The sequence below is a fragment of the Gobio gobio genome (genome assembly GCF_949357685.1).
Source record: "Gobio gobio genome assembly, chromosome: 14".
Lineage (NCBI taxonomy): Eukaryota > Metazoa > Chordata > Actinopteri > Cypriniformes > Gobionidae > Gobio > Gobio gobio.
The window spans coordinates 24,695,973-24,721,606 of record NC_137107.1 but is presented as its reverse complement, the minus strand read 5'-3'; the positions used below and the strand labels follow the sequence as shown (position 1 = coordinate 24,721,606).

Below are 25,634 nucleotides of genomic sequence, written 5' to 3'. Positions count from 1 at the left end.
GTGCGTTCACACCAGACGCGAATAAAGCGAATAAAGCGTGATATTCGTGAGTAGTTGGACGCTTGAACATTTTGAGTTCACTCGCTTCATTCGCGTGTGAAATTTGCTTAATTCGCATGTGACATTCACTACACAAAAGACGCTAATTTGCGTCAAGGGAGGGGCTTCTGCCAGCCGGCTCGTCTCGTTGCAAAATGGATGACATGGATTGTTTTAAAATACGGCGAATTAGCTCAATTTGCCAGCTTTAACTAGCTTGTAGTCTCAGTACGGTGAATTCAGGGTGATTGGGACACTTTTTTGCCATTGAGATTACTTGGAAAAAGTGTCCCAATCACCCTGATATCACCCTATGTATAGCTCAAATTGAGTAAAGTGCGTTTTTACAATTTACCAGATTCATTCGCTTCATTCGTGTCTGGTGTGAACGCACCATAACATGGATAAGAGCAGGAAGAACAGTGATTTAGGTACCCCTTAGGGTAAACAGAACAGAACCAACAATGTATTGCAGATAATCATTAATTTCAATATTTAAATGTACAAAAATAATTCAGGAATTTAGTCTGCTACAAGGGGAATCAGAATGCCAAATCCTGACTGGATGAGAGGAGGAGCTGGGGATGGAGCAGGGTAATTAGCTCCGAAGAAACGCAATAGCTGCTGATAGTACTGAAGGAGCTTATAGTGATAGACATTGTTTTCCTATAGGTAGACGTGATCAGCTGACAGTCAGCTGCTGCGAGCTTGACTAACGTGACCCGCCAGAATGCTACGCTTGATTTGTGTGCATGAAATAGTCACTAGCCGCGTTTCCATTACAGATTTGCGCAAAACTTTTGCGATATAAGTCGATAAAAAAAAATATATATATATATATATAATATACAGAAACACGTAAAAAACGTAAACAGATTTCCCTTATATATATATATATATATATATATCAGGGCTCCGAACCAGTTCAAGGAACGAAAACGAAAACCGGAAACGAACGAAATTTTAAGAGGAACAAAAACGAAAACGAAATCAAAATCAATTTGAATCGTTCTGAACAGAAACGTTAATTTGAAATTACCATTAACCGGTTAATAACGTTATTTTATCGTTCTTTAACGATATTTTATTTGGCAGTGACCAATCATGAAATGAGTAGTACAGCATGTGACGTTGACGGATCAAGCGTGAGTGAAATGCCCGTGCACCAGTCATCTATGAATCTACCGTCAGTGTAGAGCGCGCATTTTCATGCCTCAGGTTCATTTCTTTCCCCGCTGAGGTCTACAATGAAAGCGCAGGTATTGGAGGACATTCTTTTCGAACGTTTAAATAAGCAGTACGGACTTTAAGCTCAAATAGACTGATTTAGGCTAGTTTATGGATTCCGTTTAAGCCTATCCAAGTAGGCTATAGCAATAGCATCTATCAAACATTTTTCCTATAGTCTTTCAGATTGCCAATACAGGTCAATGTTTTCTATACGGTTGATGCTTCGTATTAAATGGTATGTTATATTGCATTAAAAATGATCAAGCTTTATTAGCTGACTGAATTTGATTATGTGATGCAAGGACGTGTTGCGCAGTGTTTGCTTTGAAATTACCAGTTGACGATGCATTAATGGTTATCCAGTTTATTTATTCTTTATTTATACATTTTTTAAAACAAGTCGTGTTGAAAAAAAGTTATGTAAAGTTACAAAGAATGTTATCACTCTTCTGAAAAGAATTAGGCATAAGAGGCCACTTTCGATTGTCTAACGCTCCATTAAAACAGGTCCGCTGTTTATGCTTTGTAATTAATGCATGTATTTCTGTTGTGGTTTTAAAAATGTTATGAAATAAATATTCAAGTTTAATTACCATGCGTTATATTATTATTGAGTGAAAATAAGTCAATTTATACATATTTGTTTAAAGTATAGGCTAAATTAAAATAACGTTATTAACCGGTATTTTTTCAAATCAAACCGTTTTCGGAACAGTAATTTTTATTGAGGAACGCAAAAACGGAAACGCTATAATATCGATTCTGCTCGGAGTGAACCGATTGATATTTTTTTCCGTTTTTAAGCCCTGATATATATATATATAAAATTAATATAATATAATATAATATAATATAATATAATATAATATAATATAATATAATATAATATAATATAATTAATATAATATAATATAATATAATATAATATAATATAATATAATATAATATAATATAATATAATATATCGGCCGATATATCGGAATATCCGATTTTTAAATCACCAAATATTTGTATCGGTATCTGCCTTAAAAATCCTTTATCGGTCGGGCTCTACTAGAGACATGGATTTTGTGAATTGTGTTTTCTAGAAAGTTCTTTCTTTAAAATTAATTTCGTTTTGTATAAATTGTATTTTAATTTTGATCAATGTTTAATCAACTATTTGGCTGTATATTTAATAAATAAGAAGCAAACCAAGATCGTCGGGAATGGATTGAAGTGAGTAACTGGCCTGTTTCCGCGGCCTTTGAGTAAGGCTGAAACTATAGCGTATTTCTGTTTTAATACATTTCTTGAATATGTCTTATTTACAGTCGGCCTATAGATAGTTATGATATTTGTGTTTATAAATGATATATGCATTATAAAGTTATGCCACTTTCCTTATTAGAAGAAAATATATGTCGTTTTAACGACATAATATATCGTTATTAGACATACTTGAGTGGAAAAAAATGATATGTAGGCCCTATGTGAGAGCAATGTGTGACCGTAGCCTACCAGGTGACCTGTAAATGCGAAAAAACTGTTTCCATTGCAGTTTTGCGAAAATTTCCTTTTCGAACTTTTTTTTTGCGATATATGGGAGTTTGGGAGCAAAATTGAAGCGTTTCCATTGGGCGTATTTTCAATTCGCAATTTCAATTCGCAATTTCAATTTGCGCAATTTGAAGGGTAATGGAAACGCGGCTACTGACACGAGATGTCGAAACATGCCATCAGAGAACCTCTAAACGTCAGAATTAAGGCCAAAAACATAAATACAGTGCAACTCCTGCGTCATCATCACACGAATGCGTTGTGGTGCTCACGTGAAGAGCATCGGTAGAACTCGAAAACGCTGCACTATTTATAACTAACTGCGTAGGAGACTGAAAAAGGCTAGAATGACATTTTTTAATAAAGTCGTTATTTTTGTTTGTTTTTGTTTTTGCGCACAAAAAGGATCCTCGTCGCTTCATAAAATTAAAGTTGAACCACTGTAGTAACATAGACTATTTTAACGATGTTTACACTACCTTTCTGGATCTTGAAAGTGTTAATTAAATTGCTGTCTATGGAGGGGTCAGAGAGCTCTTGGATTTCATCAAAAATATCTTCGTTTGTGTTCTGGTAAGTAATAAATGACAGAATTTAAATTTTTGGGTGAACTATCCCTTTAAGCAAAATTCATGTCTGCACAGTAAAAATGTATAGTGAAAGAACAAAGAATTAACTCAAGATTTTGATAAGAACTTAATTCCAGGAGCTGACCATTACTACCAGTGCTGGTAGTGGGATAAGGCGAAATTAGAAAAAAAAAAAATTAATAATTTAAAAACAAACTGCAAAATGTATTTAATAAATTTTTTGTCTGCATCAATGTGTCAAGGCCTGCGGGGCCTTACATTTCTGTAATTGAACACTATTTTCTACGATCCTCAGGGCTTCACTTAGATATTTTCCCTTCTTTAGTAACTAGTAACTGTAAATAGGTGAATCTGTGATGTGGTCCACCATAGGGACAGGGCCCCAACGCACAGCGGGGGATGCGGGGCTTTCCAGCACGGCCATGCTTAAATGTTGATGCTTTTTTTCTGTAATTCTTGTTGATAACAGCTACAGTAGTTCTAAATATTTTGTGTGATAGCAAAACATATCAGGGCCGGCATCTAAACTCCCTCCGGTTTTGCAGTCGATATGAGACCACAGCAAAGTTGACCAAAAAAAGTCCCTTTTTTCTTCAACTGATCAATCTCGGAACGTTTGATCTGCGAGCACAGCCAGAGGCCGAGCAGAGAAAAATGAGCCCCTATCCTTTCAGCAGCGTTCTAGGCTGCATTCGTTTTTCTGTGTAGAGCTGCAGCTCAAAAGACAAAGGCTGGAAGCAAAGAAGGCATGCTGGGTCATCTGCTACTCTCGTTCTTCTGATTTATGGGCTTCTATATAGGGTTATGGGGGTTTTTTTTCTTTGCATTAAATGGTTAAAGGTGCAATGTAAATAAAGTCTACTGAAGACTACTGTCCCACATCCTTGCTAGTAATTAAGGTCACTCATTAGTACCTAATAATTAACAAGCTGGGTCGAATTCCCCCCACCCACACTGTAATTAAAAGTCTCTATTACACTTCAGAGCCCACAGGGGCAGAGTCTTCTTTCTCTGCTGTCTTTCGTCTTGACCTCAGCTGACTCTGGAACCTAGGAAACTCTCTAATGCTTTGACAAAAAGAAACTCTTCAGATCATATGAATAATATAAACGACCTGACTGTCTTGAGGTCAAATTACTCAGGTGGACAGAGCGCGTGGTTTTGAGAGACACTCATACTGCCATTCAACCGTTCTGTTACAAAACATATTAACATGCCTATGTAGGCAGCATTTTAAAGCTTCATCATTGGCACCGTGTTCCAAAAGTTAGACAGCATAATGATTCTGATTGTTTACTCGTCAAATACTAAGGCAGCACAGCATGAATCCTTTGGAGAGAAAGAAAGCCCAGCCTGCATTGTGGAGATATAAATCCATGATGGAGAACAGGGCTAGAGAAATGTTGATTAAAATATACTTTTATCGTATTAATAAAGAAAGCTTAATATATAATATATATATATATATATATATATATATATATATATATATATATATATATATATATATATATATATTTTTTATTTTTTTTATTTTTATTTTTTTAAAAAAATTTTAAAGGCTATAAATTAAAATAAGTGTGAACTTTTTGCTTATTAGAGTAGCTTGCAGTAGCTTAGCAACAAGCTAAAACTAAACTCTATTAGAATCAGTTGTGATTCCGGTCTCATTTATGCGGCATGCTGAGTTTCTGCATGTGCAGAGAGTTCCAAATGATAGTCACTTATGAGGATCCATTATGGTTAGGATGCTGTCTTGTAAGGCAGCTGTTTATGCAGGCTTTAGGCATCAAGGCAGCTCACTAGGTCTTGGAATAAAGCCAATTTCAAGATTTAATGAACAAACACGATGAATTACAGCATGTTAGTATTTTGTAGTTGCCAGATTACAAACTCAAATACTGAAAATCAGAGGCATAGTATTTAGGAGAGATGCTAGGGACGTGTCCCTACCAATATCCAGTAACCACTGATTTGTCCCTACCAATAATTTCGATAAAAAATCTAAAAGGGGGGTCTAATGCTATTTGATGCATCCTGACTTATTTACACTGTTAAAGAGTTGGAATCTTATGCTAAACATGCTCAGAATTTCAAAAAATGAGTTAGACGTATAATGGAGTATTTCTGTGCTAAATACACTCCTTCAGGATTCTGAAAAGTTTTGGAAAGTTTTTTCAGAACATGGCCCTGTATGACTTCATAAAGGGCGGAATTCCTTGTATGGGCACTTCTCCCGGATGAGTGCGTGCGCACATCAACCAGAGTGAGAGCAAGAGCAAGTCTATCAATGAGCTTTGTTCGGGTTATGGAAGCCATCGGCGGCGCTGTCATTTTGTTTTTAGACCACGAAATCAACAATGTCACTAAAGAAGTGTGTTTCTGTTGTGAGGGAAAGATAACCTTGATCAGCTTCCCAAATAACCCAGCGTTAAGGAAACTGTGGATAACGTTTGTTTTTCCTGGAGTTCTGCAAGTGTGTTTGTTTGTTCCCGGTCACGAGTCGAAACCGCAGGCGGTGAGTGAATCTGCATCAAATGTCTGTTTTGTTGGCAATCGGCGCGCAAGTGCATATAATGTCGACAACATGAATGTATAGTGAATCGAAAATTATCCAGGGATACTGTCGTGATGTATTTTGTGTGTGTCATAGGTGTGTGTACTCGTGACTCTTTAGCTACGCCCACTCCACGCTTCCACAAGTTTGGCTATTTTCAGAAAGAATCAGTACAGCGGATCAGTCTTTTATAAATATGACAAAAATAAAGACTCTTCAGAGATATGAAGGATGCAATACTACTCTATAGGTACTCAAGATTAACACGAGACTGGCAGAAACTGTGTGAGTTATGTATGTATGCTACATTTGGTTCCGCGAAGCCGCAAAGCTCATCCGAAATCTAGATGCGGTAAGTGAGGGAGAAGTCAACAGTTCTGTCTATGAAAATACGGAGCACGTCGTGTCACATATTGATTCAGGGACAGCTGAGGTTTTTCAATATATGACATCCGCGGAATAAGAGGAAAACCTAAACTTGTGTGTGTATGAGTGAGTGTGTGTGTTTCTTTGTGTTTGTACACGTCGGAGGGGCACTTATAATGAAAGATTGTGTCAAACGGCTATTTTATGTGTGCTAACTAGTTGAAAAGGCTTATAAATCTGCCAAATCATGTTTCCATTTAAATCTAGTATTTTGCACCGGTTTCTGAAAGAAGTCTTTTAATGCTCACCAAGGCTGCATTTATTTTAGCAAAATACTTTTATAATATTGTGTTACACTCTCTATTTAAATATTTGTATGCCAAATGAATTTCCAGCATCATTACGGCAGTCTTCAGTGTCACATGATCCTTCAGAAATCATTCTAATATGTTGATTTGCTGCTCAAGAAACTATCACAGCTGAAAATGGTTGAGCTGCGCATGTTTGTTTGTTTTTTCAGGATTCTTTGATGAATAAAAATGTTAGGAACAGAATTTATTTGAAATTGAAATTTTTGTAACATTATAAATGTCTTGGCATGCGCTTTTTTTTAAATCAATTTAAAGGATCTGAGCTGAATAAAGGATTCATTTTTCGTTTTCTTTTTTTAGTCAAAAAATCCTTAAATGACCCCAAACTTTTGACAGAACGATAGTTAGATTAAAAAAAAAAAAATCTTATACTGTACATATTTTAAAAACACAAATTAAAAAATTATTCATTAAAATATAATAATAATACATATTTTATGCACGTCTCTCTGTGTGTGTGTGTGTGTGTGTGTGTGTGTGTGTGTGTGTGTGTGTGTGTGTGTGTGTGTGTGTGTGTGTGTGTGTGTGTGTGTGTGTGTGTGTGTGTGTGTGTGTGTATGTAGTTTGTTTTATGATATATGTGGTGTATAAAGACAACGTAAACATGGTTTGAGGACACTTCTTGTGTCCTTGTAAACCAAATGGCTTTAAAAAAAACATACTAAAATGTTGTTTTGTAATAAATAAATAAAAAAAGCCAAAAGTTTTCTTTCAGTGTAGTGTATGGGGGTAGAATATACCATTTGTAGAGTTTAAAAACCATTACGCCTTTGGAGAGTCCTCGTAAACCACATATTCAAGAACGTGAGTGTGTGTCACATAGGGTATTTTGATATTTTGATGTAGACATACATCCTCATATGAGCTTCATGAACCAATCATTAGCAAATTCCGCAATTAGCAAACTCTGCTCATCTCACATAGGCCTGTAATCACTTGAAGTAATTAAGATTGACAGGTCAGTGAAGGAATCAAGGAATCAAACTGCCTTCTGTTATTGCTGCAGACAGGGAGTGTGCTGTCTAAATTTGTTAGATAAATATGTCTGACTGAAGTGTTCTTGCATTTCAAGCGGCAGCACAGTAGACTACTTATAAAAAAATAATTGCCGTTTTAAAGCTTAGCCTGACTACACTGCAATTCAGCGAACATGCAGATAAAAGAATGTGAAGTGTATAATAGATAGTGTAATGACAGTTATCAGGCACCACAATGAGTCGCTTCAGCTGAAAGAAGAGGCAAGAAACATTCAAACGGGCACATTATTTGCATTTTAAGTGCACACCCATATTCAAGAAAGAAAATTAAGCAAAAACAATTAGGACACATTAAAACAAATGCATTCAATCTGCAGCTTTCAAATCAAACCTACTCATATTTTTTTAATAGAGCCAAACAGCTAGAATGACAGCAGAGCTCTGGCTCTGTGCATTCTGGGTACGGTTTGTGACCGCACAACACCAGGACCAAAACAAACATGTGAGGGAGAGCGTAAGAGCGTTACCTGCTGCAGGAGTGGCCATCAGAGGAGCTGCTCCTGGGGCTGGGCCAGTGGACAGGACAGGGGTGAGGAGACGCACATGGAGAACACACAGATAGCAGAGAATGAAAGGGCACAGAAACCAACGGGACAAAGAAATGGAAGGAAAAAAGGTATATTAAATGAGTTGTGGAAGCAAGGGTTAGGTACAAAAAAGGGGGAATTGGGAAAAACGGAAAAAAAAAGAAATGGGAGAGGCCCCATACCTTGGCTCTTTAACGTCAGGTGCGCCAGACCTTGAAGGAAAAAACAGGAAAAAGGAAAAAAGAAATAAGAGGGTCATAAAAAAGGCACGGGCGGAAACGAAAAGCATTGTCACAACGTTTGACTGCAGTTTGTGACAGACATCCTGAGGCAAACACGGATGCCAAATTTGAAGGAAACCAAAGGGGAGGAGGGAAAAAAAAGGAGGAAGGTAAAATAAACACACACTTCTTCAGGGGAGGGGGGTAATAAGAGGTGTTGAAGAGGGAAAAGGAAGAAGGGAGGGAGGGGAAAGGGTAAGGAAAAAAGCATTTCAATTGGCACAAGTGCCAAAAAGGCACTTGCTCACAAAAAAAATGCTTTTTCTCCTAATGGAGCACATATTTAGTGTTTGGCAGATAGCATTCCTTAGATCATACGCTTCTATGCTATAGCAGTTACACCCATAAATGTTGCATTGGAAAGCCACAGTCTCATAAAATAGCAAAGAGAGATCAGAAAGCAGTGGGGAAATGTCTCATAAAAAGCAGCGGGGACCAAGATAAATTCTCCCAAGCGCACAGAGGCAAGCCGTCCCAGACGGTCTATCGTCTTACTAACAGACAAAAGCCTGCAAGTTGATTTCAGCGCTGTAATAATGTATGCAGCTTGACAGCTCAATACCAATCAATTACACACACCGATGCGGGAGCCATTATCCGGCAGTTTGAGTTCTGTAATCACGGTGCAGTAGTTGCTGTTTACTCCGACTAATGTGATGGAGAGTCGTACAGAAAAGCACAAGACAATCAGGAGGAATTGCTATGCAAATCCAGATGAGAGCCAACCAAAATGGTGGGGTCAGGCACAGGAAACTGGTGAGATTTCAATCAGGTTGCATTTCCTACCGAATGCAGTAAACAAACTGGGAAGCAAAAGCACACCAACAAGATCAGAAAAATCCACATTAACTCCATTTACGCGCTTATTCCGTGTTGTGAGGAACATGATTACCTTCAGGAATGCCACACATTAGCTGCGAACGCTCTCTGGTGAATTGAATCGCATTCAAGGCGATATTTAATTGAAAAGGGAGAATGTTTCCTTCAAATTCCAAATGCACCTCCAAGGAACCACATGGAAAAAACAAACCCGGATTTAAAGAGGCCGGGCCTGCTTGGAGCTCTCATCGCCTATGCGTTTCATTTCTGTGAAACAAAGGAATATTATGATTATAGAAAGCAGAGTTATAGCGTCATTGTTCTCTCTGATGTTCCTGTGTGATTCCTTGACAATTACCACGGTACTTTCGCTTGCCCTGCTACTTCTATGCTGCAGTCTATTAAGGAGATAACACGGCTGCAGAATAGATCATTGTAACTGGGAGTTACTAGTCATTGTGCAGCCAATTCCATAAAAAAAATATCACAAATGAAGGGAGTGAGACGATAAAAGATGGTTTGGTTTTTGAGAACAGAACAAGAGCTGCAACTCGTGGAGAATTACAATATGTGAACTCGCAAGGGATACGGTAAACAATGATACAAAGACAATATCGAAGGAAAGCACAATGGCGGTATCTGAACGCTGTGCAAGACTAATGCAAGTGCAGGGGGTTATTGTCTTTGAATATTCATTTAAATTTTTTTTATAAATAATATTTAGATAAGCAAAGTTATATATTTTGATATTGCCTTTGCTCATTTAAAAATCCAAATATATGATACGACTATTCAAAGTCATTCTATTAATTTATGACAATAAATAACCACCCATTTAAATATTCAAATATATAATATAAATGTTATACGTTAGAGAATATATTGCAATATTACATAATGCTCAATTAAATATTTAAATATTATTCAAAGTAATTTATTAGCACATTATATTAGTATCCATTAGGCATGTGACGGTATCAAATTTCCATATACTGACAATTGCTGAAGCTTTTATACAGAATACATGTATCAAATCACACTATTGAATTAAGTTACAAAAGTGTTAACAGGTTTAATTCTTATTGTTAACAGCTTTTTTCTTATGATCTATAAACATTTAAATAGAATAAAACAATACAAATGTTTCAAACGGACTATAAAGAACAAAATGTACAGGTAACGCAATAAGGTCCCATTAAGTCAACGTTAATTCATTCGTTAACATTATCGCTAACACTTTACAATAAGGTCTCATTTGTTAACATTAGTTAATGTTCTAACTAAACTAACATGAACTAACAATGAGCAATAATATATTTGTTGCAGTATTTATTGATCTTTATTAATGTTAGTTAATAAAAATCCAGCTGTTAATTTTTTTGTTCGTGTTAGTTCACAGTGCATTAACTCATGTTAACAAATACAATATTTGATTTTAATAATGCATTAGTAAAATAAAAATGTATAAATGCTGTAGAAGTATTTTTTTATTCTTAGTTCATGTTTACTAAAGTAGTTAACTAATGTTAGCTTATGAAACCTTATTGTAAAGTGTTACCACATTATCTAACAAGAAGCAATGGCTCATTGAGCTTTTTTTTTTGTTGCAGTAGTTATGATTCTTTGTTTATGTTAGTTAATAACAATACAGCTATTCATTTTTAGTTCATCCAACTCAGGTCCATTAAATAATATAAACAGATACAACATTGTTTTTGAAAAAGTTTTAGTAAATGTTAAAATTAGCAGGAATTAAGATTAATACGTGCGTTAGAAGTATTTTTCATGTATTCATGAATTCACATTTCCAGAGTTCAAAGAAAGTCATCATAGTTGGGTAAACTTCTATATCAGTGAATGGGAGACGACAGCAAATATAATTTTTGTATTTGCATTTTCTCTAATAGCAAAAATCAACGATAACATTTTCACGGCTTTCCAAAAGATGTAAAAATATGGAGAGGTCAATATCATTGGTTAGAAGAGATAAAGATGTCAAATTTGCCATCACTCCCTCAGCCATTGTATTAGGAAAATCCATTTGCAGCAGCGTTAATTCGTTTTTTTGTCATTTACTATCAAGGTACTCTAACACAAAGTACAGTATTATTGTGTTTTTTTTTATGGAAATATTAAAAACTTTAGTTGATAACTAATTTAAAATCTAAAAATTAGATATTCTATTAAATCTTTAAGTATTAAGTTTGATGCTGTGATGAACACCATGGTGAATACAAAAATCTGAATGGCTGTTTGAAACATTTAAATACTGTTCAGAAAAAGAAAGTAGCGCAGCCGTTCCATCATCGCCATCTACTGTCAGAGAGTGTGCATTTTCCTCCTTCACTCGTTCCGCCATCAGTGAATTCATGCCTCTTTGACGGTTTACACTTGGCATTAACATCCGATCACAGTGATCCAATCAATTTCTGTTTCCCGCAAAATATTTAAATGAGGTCCGTAATAGGACTTTATCACAGAGTGTAAAACAACTTTTGCTTTAACCTCTATCAAAAGGCAGTGCCCATAGCACAGGATTTTTGTGATGTAGCCTATTCATATACACTCAATATATACATCTCAAATAGGGTACTTAATCTACCAGTTTAAGTTTTCCAACATTAATGTTGTATGATGAAACAGAGAAAAAATTTAATTCCGATGCGACAGTGCGCAAACATTTATATAGGCTACTATAGGCTACTGTAGGCTACGTGTAACATGCAGAAAACGTCAGAATCTGATCACCTTTTTATTACAGAAAGTTGATCAAGCAATAAAAACATATAACATTAAAAATAAAATTCATTGTGTATTCCAATCCTCTGGCAGCAAGTAACGTTAACTTGAGCAGCGTGCAGCTCTTCATTTAGATCTCACGACTGATTTACACCGGCAGCGCTGACCTCATTCAGATATTGTTGCACAATTAAAATGAAAGATGGCACAGAGGATACCATGTAAGTGTAAATAACCAGTTTTAAGCGATTGTCAAGGTGAAATATGTTTAATTTCTTGTCAAAACTGGGTCCGTCCATTATTTTCCACTATTTCCTCTGGACCAGGACACGCTGATCGGATAACATTCCGTTCAGATACGCATTCACACTTGTCTTTTCAATGTGTATGTGGACAACATCCGGATACAGGTCGCATGTTAATGCCAAATGTAAATGGCAATGCAGCCTTTCACGCAGCATAGGAAATTTAACGGGTTGATGGGAAGGTTAAAATGCATTCTAAAAATCGAAATCATTTATAATACACAATTATTCACGGTATTTTGAAGTGCCCAGAATAACAATACCACGCATGTTCATTATTGTGATGTCTCATATTACACTACATTGGGACATGTGTTTTAGAGCAAATAAAAGCCTTGGGATATTGCCTTTGCTCTTTTTTATTAAAATATTAAAATATATGACTATTCAAAATTATTATATTATATTATGTTTATATTATTTATATTAATCATTCATCATTTATAATATCATATATTATAGCAAATTATATTTTAGTACCTACAGTATGCAATACTGCATGCTATAGCTAGCTGCTCAAAAAATTATGTTTTATCATGGCAAAGTTCAAAAAGAATTTCAGAAAAGGGTTAGCAGGCATGAATACTTTTTTGCTGATATGTCCTGTGGTGTGACGTGCTGTATAGTCCATCTAAAACAATTTTAAAGAGCATTTTGCTAATTCTTTTATAATTGCAATTGTTATTCATGCAGCTTTTATGACTCTATATTAATGGAGAGGGCACATGGACTATTTGTACATTTAAAAAGTAATTTGTCACACCGCAGAGGCATTCAAAAAGGGAACATTTGAAATGCCAGTGAAGGAAAAAGGGTTATAAACTTGAAATGGTGATGACGAGCAGTTAAAATATACATGGCCCCTTAAAAAAAAGCACTTAAACGCGGGCCATTTTGGGAGCTATGCAGAGCTCATTAATGGAACTGAATTCATTTTCAAAACAATAAGACAAATTTAACTTAATAAAGGTTATGAGTGACATTCATAAACCTCAAACATGAACATCAATGAAGCAAACCATTGGCCAAAGCAAATCTAACCATCCATCTTTTCTGTCTAATCTATTCTTTCATTCATCCATCCATCCATCCATCTATCAAAAACCGCAAACAAGTCGTTCCTCATGCAGTAGTTATCTGGTCTGGTGAGGTGACACCTTGTGTTATGATGCCCATATACTAAGAGGCATCACCTTTGAAGATGATGCATCATTTATGTGCCTCTCTCACTTTTAGACACATAAAGAGAACTTTTATTTATAAATGAGCCCATATCCAGACGTTTCTTCTGCGTGTGTTTTAGCGGTTTTTCTCTGCCACCTGAAATGGTGTTCTTTTGCCTCATTCATTCTAATTTCAGTCACAAAAGCTTATGAAAGTGCCATCCGTCACTAGTCACATCACAGCTGTCACATCTGTTTGGTATAACAGTTTATGCCACAGTGACTTCTCAAATTTGAAAAATGAAGATGAAATTACCTACAAACTGGGACGTAATGGAGTAGAGCGAAAAAGCCAACTGCATCAACAGATAGCAAGGGAGCACACAACCACCCGGGAATTAAAAAGCAACACACACCTTGTTAACAAATATTTAAACAACGGTCGGCACAGTGAAAAAAAGCTTACGGAGCCGCTCTACTGTGAAATGGAGGCATTTACACTGTGTTTACATTCAGATTTCTTGCTCAACAGCCTTAACTAAAAGGAACAAGCACACAGTCAAAAATAATTATTAAATATTAATTGATTTTGGCCTCACACTTTTATACTGCGTTGCATTAAGGCATTTTTCATTCAGCCGTTTCACTTGGGACCGACGAGCAGTCAGTCTCCCACAACTGTCAATTTCACTCGCTCTCTCCAATTTGTGAAAGGGAACGATTTATTCAGCTAATTTAACCATGAGATACAAAGACGGACAGTAATGGCTCGTGGAGAAGTCTCACTTCCCTCCCAGCAATGCACATTTTAATATGAAACAGGTAGAGCGGCTGCGTACCCACTGAGCAGAACAGCGGACAGAGCAGCGGTAGCCTTGAGGTGTTGGTATTTTAAAAAGGAGCTTATGCTTCATGTAAACATTTATTTTCGGAGAATGCAAATGCAAGGCGTCGTTGCCTGCACAGCGCTGTCTGACGTGGAGAGGCCTGCTGCGGACGTCTGCATTGAAATGCGGTGGCCCATCTGCGTTGGCATAGCAACAGGCTCCCGTGTCTCCCTTTAGTATGACGTTGCTGGCGCAACTAACCCACTCCCTTCCGTTTCTTTCTGTCTGTCTGCCTGCCTCACTCTCATACTTCTGCTCTTGTTCCTGCTCTGTTATCATGGCCGTTCACCTACACCTGTCTGGCTTAATCTGGATGAAAGTGCTTTTCAAGAGTTCAATTTGTTTAAATGGGTCAATAACATAGCCATAAAAATGTTTACCTCATAAATTGTTTTCTGGAAGAGGGGAGATATGTTTTTTTTTTTTAAACGGCAAGCGAGGATCAAATTGCATGCAGGAATAATAAAAAGTGAGCAAATAAAAAATAAATACATAAATAATTCATGCCAGGCAATCAAAACAGCTTGTTTAGGTTAACGTGTTTCCATTACAAGGAATGTTTCGGCCCATAAAATGCATATTGCAAAATGTATGGGATGATTTAATATGCATGTCTTGGTGAATATAGTAAAACTCAGAGACTCAACTAAAAATATCATTTAGTATATTGCCTTTGCTGTTTCATAACATTCATCCAAACAGAAAAAGTAATTACGGGATTTACTCCACATAATTCCATCCTTACATTTTGGCCTATCCCTACGTTGCTGTGGAAACAAGGCAAAATTATGCTTGCTAGCTTACTGAATTCTGAAGTAAGCTTTGCCACATCAAGAAAAACAAAAAAACAAACAAAAAAAGTTATTTCGGGGGAAAAAAATGCTCAATTAGATAGCATCTCATCATTTGGAGAGGTCTCGTTATTACACGATGGCATCTAGATATTTCGAGATATACTGTCTGTAGAGATATTTTAAAAGATACCTTTAGATACAAACTCAATTTGAAATACTATTTAAAATAAAAACATAAATCATATTATATTTGAGTTGGTTTCTAGGTGTTGTATTTCAAAACAAAGCTTTAATTATTTTATTCAAGCACAATTTTATTTTGAAATGATGAGATTCCAAAATAATGATATACAACTAACTCAAAATAATTAGAAATCATTTTGAAATATCTCATTGAAATCTCATCTCATTATTTCAAGATTATTATATTCAAGACAGCATCAATACTTTAAGATATTAATTCAAGATAATATTATTATTTCAAGATGGGAAGAACCTTTTGTGCAATGGAAAGGTTCCTTAGATGTTAAAGGTTTATCAACCCTTTAGATTTAAGAGTTTTTGTGCTGGATTTTTATTTGATGGAGCAAAAAGCATAGCTTGCCATGTTGTAGAGCACAGAGGTGCGTTTGGATAATATTGCGGCTTTTGAGTCACGGATCAGATCTATATCTTTATAGATCTAGATTAATATAACTTTGCGTTCCATTAATTACATTAAGAACACTTACAGCAAGAAATGTTTGCCTATACTATGGTTTTAACAAAAGCTACATTAAAAATGGGACAGTTCACCCAAAAATGAGGGTGAGTAAATTATGACCGAATTTTCATGCTGTTCCATCCAAACCTGTATACATTTCTTTCTTCTGCTGAACACAAAATAAGATCTTTTGAAGAATGTCAGTAACCAAACAATTAATGGACCCCATTGACTTCCATAGTATGGGGGGAAAAATACTATGGAAGTCAGTGGGGTCCATCAACTGTTTGGTTACCCATAATCTTCAAAATAATCTTTTACATTTTAATCCTTTAATTTTCCATATTTAAAAACATTTGTGTGCTGCTTTGCGTCCCTGTGTGTGTAATAAGCAAAGTGTTTGCACGTTGTGGACCCGCCATAGGCGCATATTACTAACGCGCTCTTTAAATAACAAAAAATATTGCAGTCTATATCACAGGGTTCCCACACCTTAGTTAACTTCAAATTCAAGGACATTTCAAGGACTTCTCAGGTCCAATACCCTCAAATTCAAAGACTTAATGTGGGGACACATTTCAAGTAAGAGCTGGATTACATTGGGATACATTGTTACAGTTTTCATGTGTCAAACACAACTATGCAAAAAAGCTCTTTTTTTTGGCCATATGACAGAGATCGGATATTCTATTTGTCATATTTCTGTTTTGCATAAAAAGGAAGAATATTCTGTAAATCCTATACTGTATTCTAAAATGATCTGATATTAACTTTTGCATGGATTTTATTGAAAAGAGCTTCGTACCACCGTAATAGTTTCGTGCGCGCGTGAAAGTCATGGCCATGCACAACACAAAGTACCTCACGCGGGAAACACTTAAAGTAACGCGTAAATGCGTGTAAAGTGTTGGCGAAATAACACATTAGTGGGTTAGGAAATTTAAATTAAATTAAATTAAATTTTTTCAACTTCCAGGACCTGTATCTATGTATGTTTATTTTCAAAAACTTTCCAGGGCCTTGAAATTATTTTTTCAGATTCACAAACTTTCAAGGATATCAAGGACCTGTGGGAACCCTGATTTCAGTTGCCTCAAAATAGCAACACCAAATGAAAATGATAACTGCGCTGGGCCGAAACTAGCAAAAAACACTTGTGTCACACCTGGCACCACATTGCGGCAGGTGTATGATAGGGCCCAATATCTTAAAAAAATAATAATAATTACATATATATATATATATATATATATATATATATATATATATATACTAGGGATGCAACAATACAGTTAGTCCACGGTTCAATACATACCTCGGTTTTTAACCACGGTTTTCGGTTCGGTTCGGTTCTGATGGCTTGTCACATCAGTTTTTTGCTATTCGATTTTAAGCGACAGGAACAGCAAGAGGTTATGGAGAAAAAAGACAGTTTTTTTATTTCTTTATTTTCTTTTATTTATTTTACTTAAATAATTGTAAAACCTTACTTAAACTTAAAACTTTCCTTTGAAAAAAAAAAAAAAACCTTGTACACATTCCTATAGTGTATTGTAAAATATAAGATTAATATATATAAAGATTTACACTGGCAGCTCAGAGCAGTACAGCAGCATTTAAGTATGAAATTGAATAAATAAATGTAAAAATAAAACATACATACTACATAGACTTCACTATAAAATATACAGAGATTCTTATTAAAGCTACTGTATTAAAGTTTTTCAGTCAAGAGCAGTGAGTGATTTTCTCTTTGTCTTTTGATGTTGTATTAACATTAAAGGGATAGTTCACTCAAAAATGAAAATTCTGTCATCGAGAAATGAATACAGGTTTGGAACAATACTAGAGTGAGTAAATAATTACATCATTTTAGAGGTGAACTGTCCCTTTAAGGACAGCGTGTTCACTTTGAGGCTGCCCTGCTGTCAATTTAAGACCTTCCTGCATCTAATATACAGACACACGCGATTTTACTTTCACTTTAGACATAACCGACTGTGTGTATGTATTTGACAGTATTAGCGCAGTAAGACTACTTAGTCCAGTAATCGCGTGTTTGACAGGCGTTTAGTGCACGCGCTCAGAAAAGCGCAAGTTTAACCAGCACGGCTGTAAAACGCATGCAAATATTGAACTTTCTTGATTATGAATAACTATAGTGTTCCGTGAGTATAACTCCACCACTAACCTGTGATGTGAATGTATGTTGCGTTGTTCAGTATTGGGATGGAGGCAAATTATAGAATTTGTATTAAAATAATTAATTAAATGCAAAATCGGAAAAAACGCAATTCACAAGCGCGTATTGAACCGTGAAGGCCATACCGAACGGTTCAATATTATATTGAGTATTGTAGCATCCCTAATATATACACACATACAAATATACATACAGTGGGGAGAACAAGTATTTGATACACTCCCGATTTTGCAGATCTGCCCACTTACAAAGCATGTAGAAGTCTGTCATTTTTATCATAGGCACACTTCAACTGTGAGTGATGGAATCTAAAACAAAAATCCAGAAAATCACATTTGTATGATTTTTAAGTAATTAATTTGCATTTTATTGCATGACATAAGTATTTGATACATCAGAAAAGCAGAACTTAATATTTGCTACAGAAACCTTTGTTTGCAATTACAGAGATCATACATTTCCTGTAGTTCTTGACCAGGTTTGCACACACTGCAGCAGGGATTTTGGCCCACTCCTCCATACAGACCTTCTCCAGATCCTTCAGGTTTCGGGGCTGTCGCTGGCCAATACGGACTTTCAGCCCCCTCCAAAGATTTTCTATTGGGTTCAGGTCTGGAGACTAGGCCTAGGCCACTCCAGGACCCTGAGATGCTTCTTACGGAGCCATTCCTTAGTTGCCCTGGCTGTGTGTTTCGGGTCGTGGTCATGCTGGAAGACCCAGCCACGACCCACCTTCAATGCTCTTACTGAGGGAAGGAGGTTGTTTGCCAAGATCTCGCGATACATGGCCCCATCCTTCCTCCCCTCAATACGCTGCAGTCGTCCTGTCCCCTTTGCAGAAAAGCATCCCCAAAGAATGATGTTTCCACCTCCATGCTTCACGGTTGGGATGGTGTTCTTGGGGTTGTACTCATCCTTCTTCTTCCTCCCAGCCCGGCGAGTGGCGTTTATGCCAAAAAGCTCTATTTTTGTCTCATCAGACCACATGACCTTCTCCCATTCCTCCTCTGGATCATCTAGATGGTCATTGGCAAACTTCAGACGTGCCTGGACATGCGCTGGCTTGAGCAGGGGGACCTTGCGTGCGCTGCAGGATTTTAATCCATGACGGCGTAGTGTGTTACTAATGGTTTTCTTTGAGACTGTGGTCCCAGCTCTCTTCAGGTCATTGACCAGGTCCTGCAGTGTAGTTCTGGGCTGATCCCTCACCTTCCTCATGATCAGTGATGCCCCACGAGGTGAGATCTTGGATGGTGCCCCAGACCGAGGGAGATTGACCGTCATCTTGAACTTCTTCCATTTTCGAATAATTGCGCCAACAGTTGTTGCCTTCTCACCAAGCTGCTTGCCTATTGTCCTGTAGCCCATCCCAGCCTTGTGCAGGTCTACAATTTTATCCCTGATGTCCTTACACATCTCTCTGGTCTTGGCCATTGTGGAGAGGTTGGAGTCTGTTTGATTGAGGGTGTGGACAGGTGTCTTTTATACAGGTAACGAGTGCAAACAGGTGCAGTTAATACAGGTAATGAGTGGAGAACAGGAGGGCTTCTTTAAGAAAAACTAACAGGTCTGTGAGAGACGGAATTCTTACTGGTTGGTAGGTGATCAAATACTTATGTCATGCAATAAAATACATATTAATTATTTAAAAAATCCTACAATGTGATTTTCTGGATTTTTGTTTTTGATTCCGTCTCTCACAGTTGAAGTGTACCTATGATAAAAATTACAGACCTCTACATGCTTAAAATAAAGGATGTCCTTTTATTCCACATGGAAATGAGCGGAAATAAGTTAATACAGCCTCTTATTTACATGAGGTAAACATAATGCTGCTTGGTTATTTTAACATATATAATTGCTGTCGTTTATTTTTTGAGCGGTGATAAAATATATTGCTCTTGTATATACTTGCCAGCATTTCAGTAATAAAAGTATCCAAATTACAGCGAATCGCGAACCGTACGGTGCTCTGCAGTGGTCAAAAAGGATATAAACTGTGAATTTTGAAGTGATATATTCTTGAAACCTCAGAGATGTGGATTCAGACGGCAATTAAATTACAGCACAACCTTGGTGTTTGTCAAAAAAACGGTAGGTATTTCAGCCAGGGATTTTTACGCGGGTGGTGGGAGAAAAAAAGTGACATTCTGGATTCTGACCCCACGAGAAACAATTACCGTCCAAATAGGGCTTTAGCAAAAAACAACTATCCTAGCTTATATAAATTTCAAACATTATTAAAAGACAAGTAAACATTGTTTACTATTTATTGTTTATTTGTACTATTGGTAAAGATACAAATGAAATAAACAGTTTTATGTTTTGCTGGTAGGTATTGTATTCGGGTATCCTTCCTTATTAAAGTAACAAAAGTATTTCTGTCAAGAGTGATTTTATCTTTTTTTATTTTTATTTGTTTGATTAAGACCGAATGCACAGATCCAATTTACTGATACACATGGGTTTCCTTTCTCAACTGCCCTACATTTTTGGTTGTTTCAGAGAAACCGTTTCACTCGGTTACAAGTCACAATATATAGGGTAGAAAAGGCTAAATCGCAACCTCCATTTCATGCTGACTTTAATCTTCGCTATTTACCATGTGTGCCGAACTGTGGGACGGGATCTGTATGGATAACAAATTCACAGCGATCCACTACACCCATGGTAGAGCAGAGCATTATCTCCACTCACAAGATCATAAACATTATAAAAAGAGAAAAATCACATTGCTGCCTCCATCTGTGAATACTACTATTTCTCAGGAAGCAAAGGAACTGTCCCATAAGCTACTGGTGGCAAGATGCTTTGTAAATGCTCAGCATTTAAAACTCTGAGCCATAACGGATTCTCTATCTTCTGCATATCAAAACCTGATCTCTGATTAGCTCCTGCACAGCACTGTATAAAAAAACTCCTGAATATGCAGCGAGGGGATTAGTCAAACTCCTGGAGGTTTTCCTTCAGATGGAGGATTATGTCAAGGTCACTAAGGCTCTGGGAGGATTGGGCATGGCATAGCCAGCTGTACCCCCTCTTCTGACGTCCCCACACGCCTCTCACGGGGCGCTGACAGTCATGGTCACTGCGGTCAAGCCTGCCATACCATGCCTAACTGGAGCAAAAGTTGGATGCAGAAGAGCCAAGCTTTGGATTACGCACCGGCACTCAATACTGGCACCGATGTCTAAGTGAGCAGCACTGACATAAGAGCTTTTCCTCCAAGGATGGAAGCTGGGGCATGATAAGGCTGTAAACATCCTGAAGCTCGCGGTATGCATGAGAGCACAGACGGCTAACTGAGGCATCTCAATATCCCAAAACATGCTGTCTACACGCACACCGTCAAATAATATGACCTCGAAACAAAGTAACATGTGTAAATGTGACTAAAACACAGTGTCCTGCAGGGATCTAGAGATTTGTTTTAAACCCTGGCTAAATGTAATTCTGGGTTATCTATCTGCTTCTTACTGCTCATACTTTACTCAGGGCTAGTAATTAATCCTGGGTAGTCATGTTTCAAAATTTCACACTGTACATTTGTAAACATTGTTATTCGTATATTAACACTCTTATTTGCATATTTATAAGGTCAACTACATTGACTGGGTGAAAACTGAAACTGTTGACATCCAGTTTTGGTGGTTGTAAGTCTTATGTATGAAAGCAAAAATAGATGCTGAAACTAAACAGCATTTCTGTGACTGTACAAGGTGCACTGATATTTAATGAGATGTTTAGTTGGTAACACTTTACAAGAAGGTTCAATTCATTATCAAGTTAATGAATTCAGTATCATGAACTGACAAAAAAAATTTTCACAGCATTTATTAATAGGTTAAGGTGAATTTATATATATAAGTGCTATTGTTCATTGTTATTTCACGTTCATGCACAAGACATTAAATTCATTTGAACGTGAAATGCAGCAATATATTTATTTATGTTTAGCATTTCAAGTTTAAATGAATTTAATATATTGTGAATGAACAGGAATTAACAATGAACAATAAATAAATATGAATAAAACAACTCTACAATTTAAAAAGTGGAGACGGTCATTTTAGGGGGGTTGAAAGAATTTATGCACATCAAGGCTGCATTTATTTGATCAAAATACACTGTGAACCCAAATAAGTTGGCAAAACTCAAACAATTTGAGGCAAACAGTTGCCTGAATTTTTAAGTTAAGAAATTCAAAGTTGAAGTAAGCAGAACTGGCCGATTTTTATTTTGTACTTAAAAATTTCAAGTTAAGAACAATTAAAATGTGTAAGTACACTAATTTAACTTAACATTTTCATGTAACCTCAATGTGAAAATTTTAATTAGTATAAACTTAGTTAATTCAGGTAACGCTAATTTGCTAACATGTTAACAATAGTGTGATATAGCACTTGCTGAATGAGTGCAGCAATACAAAGCATTTAACATACTTGCTTTCAAACCAAGCCACATGCACCACTTGTCACCATGATGGTAACTCTCCAAAAACCCACATTAACAGAAACTCTTCCACATTAGCATAACAAAATCACTACTAAATCGCCCACAAAAAACATTATATAACACTTAATTTTTTAGAATTGACTCTCCCTTTCGAGTGCAATGGGCAAAGGATGCTGGAAATAAAAATCCCAGTTCTTCTAAATTAAAATAAATAATTTCATAAAACAAAACAATGAAACAGTTCAGTTTACTTAAAATATATCAGTTCTGTGAACTTGAAAGAAAAAGAAAGTGCAAAACACTCATAAAAGGTAATTTGACTAAATTAATTTGTTTAATTTAAGTTTGTCCTTCTCAAACCAATTGATTATTTTGAGCGTTAGGGTTTACAGTGTACAGTTAAAGCAGTAATATTTTCAAATATTATTACAATTAAATAGTTTTTTGTTTTATTACATTTCATAATGTCATTTATCCCTATCATTCTCTGAATCATTCGAATAAGCTGATTTGGTGTTTTTTCTCATTATCAATGTTGAAAATATTTGTGCTGCTAATATTTTGGAGTAACAGACTTTTTAAAAAGATTTTTTTAATAAATAGAAAGTTCAAAATAACAGAATTTATTTGAAATAGAAATTGAGTGTGACATTATAAACGTCTTTACTGTCACTCAAGCTATTTAATGCATCCTTGAATATAAAAAAATGTCATTAAACCTATGAATTTCTAATAATTTCTATTTAAATGTGAGGTTTAATTATAAATACACATGAATGTGTAAAATATAATGATGATTTGAACAGAAACCCCTGCTGAAATGTTTTACGTGCTGCATATTAAAGAGATCGTTCACCCAAAAATGAAAATGAGCCCATGATTTACTCACCCTCAAGCCATCCTAGGTGTATATGATATTTTCCTTTCAGACGAATACAATCGGAGTTATATTAAAAATGTTCTCTTCCAAGCTTTATAATGGCAGTAAATGGCAGCCCAAAATTTGAAGCCCAAAAAAAGTGTATCCATCCATTATAAAATTAATTCACAGTCAGGATATTTTTTAATATAACTCTGATTGTATTCATCTGAAAGAAGAATGTCATATACACCCTATGATAGATTGAGGGTGAGTAAATTATGGGATAATTTTCATTTTTGGGTGAACTATCCTTTTAACTAAAATCGAATGCTTCCGAACCACTTTAACTAGCTTATTTGGTTTTCAACCAAATAGCTTTATTGGTCCTCCAACTGGACTAGCACCAAAACAACATGAACCATCATTGAAAATACCAGCATAAACCGGTACAGATTTCCGTGACATGGTTGAGGCATCCGACCCAACACAAAAATGCCTTTTCTCATGCCTGTTTTCTGCTACAACATCTCCATCTTCCTGTGACCACCCAGATACGAACAGGCCCATCCACAAACAGTCACTAAATCTCCATGTGACATAATTTTAATGCTTTACATACACAAATTGATAGGACACCTAAATCGAGCTGTTTAGATGTCACACTACATTCCAGAAAAGGTGATGAAAAAAAGCATGGTTGCGAGTTCGCTTGAATCAGTGTCATTTTTGTTTTCATGCGTTCTGCACTGGAAACAAAGTGCTGACACTGTGTGAAAGCTTTAATCCAATAAAGACACAAGCACTTGCTTTATATGACACATCCCAGTCCAGTTCTTGCCATTTGATGTTTGCCTAGTCGTAGCACTTGAGCTCTTCACAAGGGAAACGGAGGATGAATAAAAGTCTAGGCTAAAAGCACGTGTTGTAAAAGAAGGCCTCTGTCATCCACTAGCGTCAGTGTGGCCTTTAAGATAACTTTCTTCTGTTGAGAATGAATACAATACAGACACTGGCAATGATCACAGTCCTTCAATAGCATCAGTGAGTGTAAATTTTAAAATGGAGCAGACCGGATCAAGACCGCAGACTTGCGCCACTATTATATAGGCAGTTTTCGCCATTTCCTCCTTGCTGTTTTAAAAACACCATTATTTTTTCTGTGTATCTGTTAACAGTGTTTTAACATCTGCTGAATAATGCAGTACATCATCATTTTAAAGCCCAGACATCACATCAGCTCCAAGGCACAATAAAATACATTTTAAATAACCAAGGCATCATGGATCTCTTCGATCAGAGAGACATTTTTCATCACTAGCTCTTGAAAATCAAGATGGAGTTGATGAATTTCTGCAGGCCTCAGACACAACCCATCCATCCACATAAAATATAGAGGTCCTTGGAGCTAAAACAAAAGGACGGACATCACAAGCCGTAGCGTTTAAGTTTTATCATTCACAGAGAAGGTGTTGGAAGAATAATATATACTTGGGATCTACTCCAGCGTTCAAACTTGTGAGTTGTGAAGTGTCAAGCCTTACAGGATTCATCTCCTACGCTGCTCTCACCCTAACTGCGGTTCAATTTATCTTCCCCATGAGCTGTATATGGCAGAGCGGTTTTGCATGACCACTGCCAGCTGCCTTAATCCTAGCCTGGGTTGCACTTACTCGGTCTAATTCAGCAGATCTAATTCAGAGATCATTTAAAAGCTGCAGGGCTGGAGCCCCGAGCCTCTGGCCCTGCAAAACGGGAGACCGATCATTATAAAACCCTCCACAACATAAACACTCTAACCGTCTAGAGTTTACTCGCTTATAGCTAGTACACCACGCACAACGGCACGTGTCGCTCAATTACATCTCGAATCTGCCCTTTGTCTTGCGCAGGTGAGTGATTTAAGCCCACTCGTGTCAGTCAGCAGAACTGCAGTACAAACTGACAATGCAAGGAAGGATGACACCACCATCACTATCAGCTCTTGCATATCAGATATGAAAAGATGAAACATTGGTCTTACCTCCCAAAACTTGCTGGAGAGCTGCAGCAGGAATGACGGGGGGGAGAAGAGAACAATAAATCAACAACACGGAATACAACATTTGTCATTAAAGGCTTAGTTCACCCAAAAATGAAAATTCTGTCATTAATTACTCACCCTCATGTC

General features: G+C 36.5%; 1 protein-coding gene across 1 annotated transcript in view; it reads right to left on the bottom strand.

Moving 5' to 3' along the window:
• The window catches only part of nrxn2a (neurexin 2a), a gene marked incomplete at its 5' end in the record, with an annotated part of 403,284 nt that overhangs the window by 354,343 nt on the left and 23,307 nt on the right, over positions 1-25,634 (bottom strand). Inside the window, 3 exons of the mRNA XM_079834263.1 lie at positions 8,197-8,235; positions 8,439-8,468; positions 25,488-25,508. Coding sequence (XP_079690389.1) covers positions 8,197-8,235; positions 8,439-8,468; positions 25,488-25,508 — 90 coding nt within the window. The remainder of the gene's footprint in view (positions 1-8,196; positions 8,236-8,438; positions 8,469-25,487; positions 25,509-25,634) is intronic.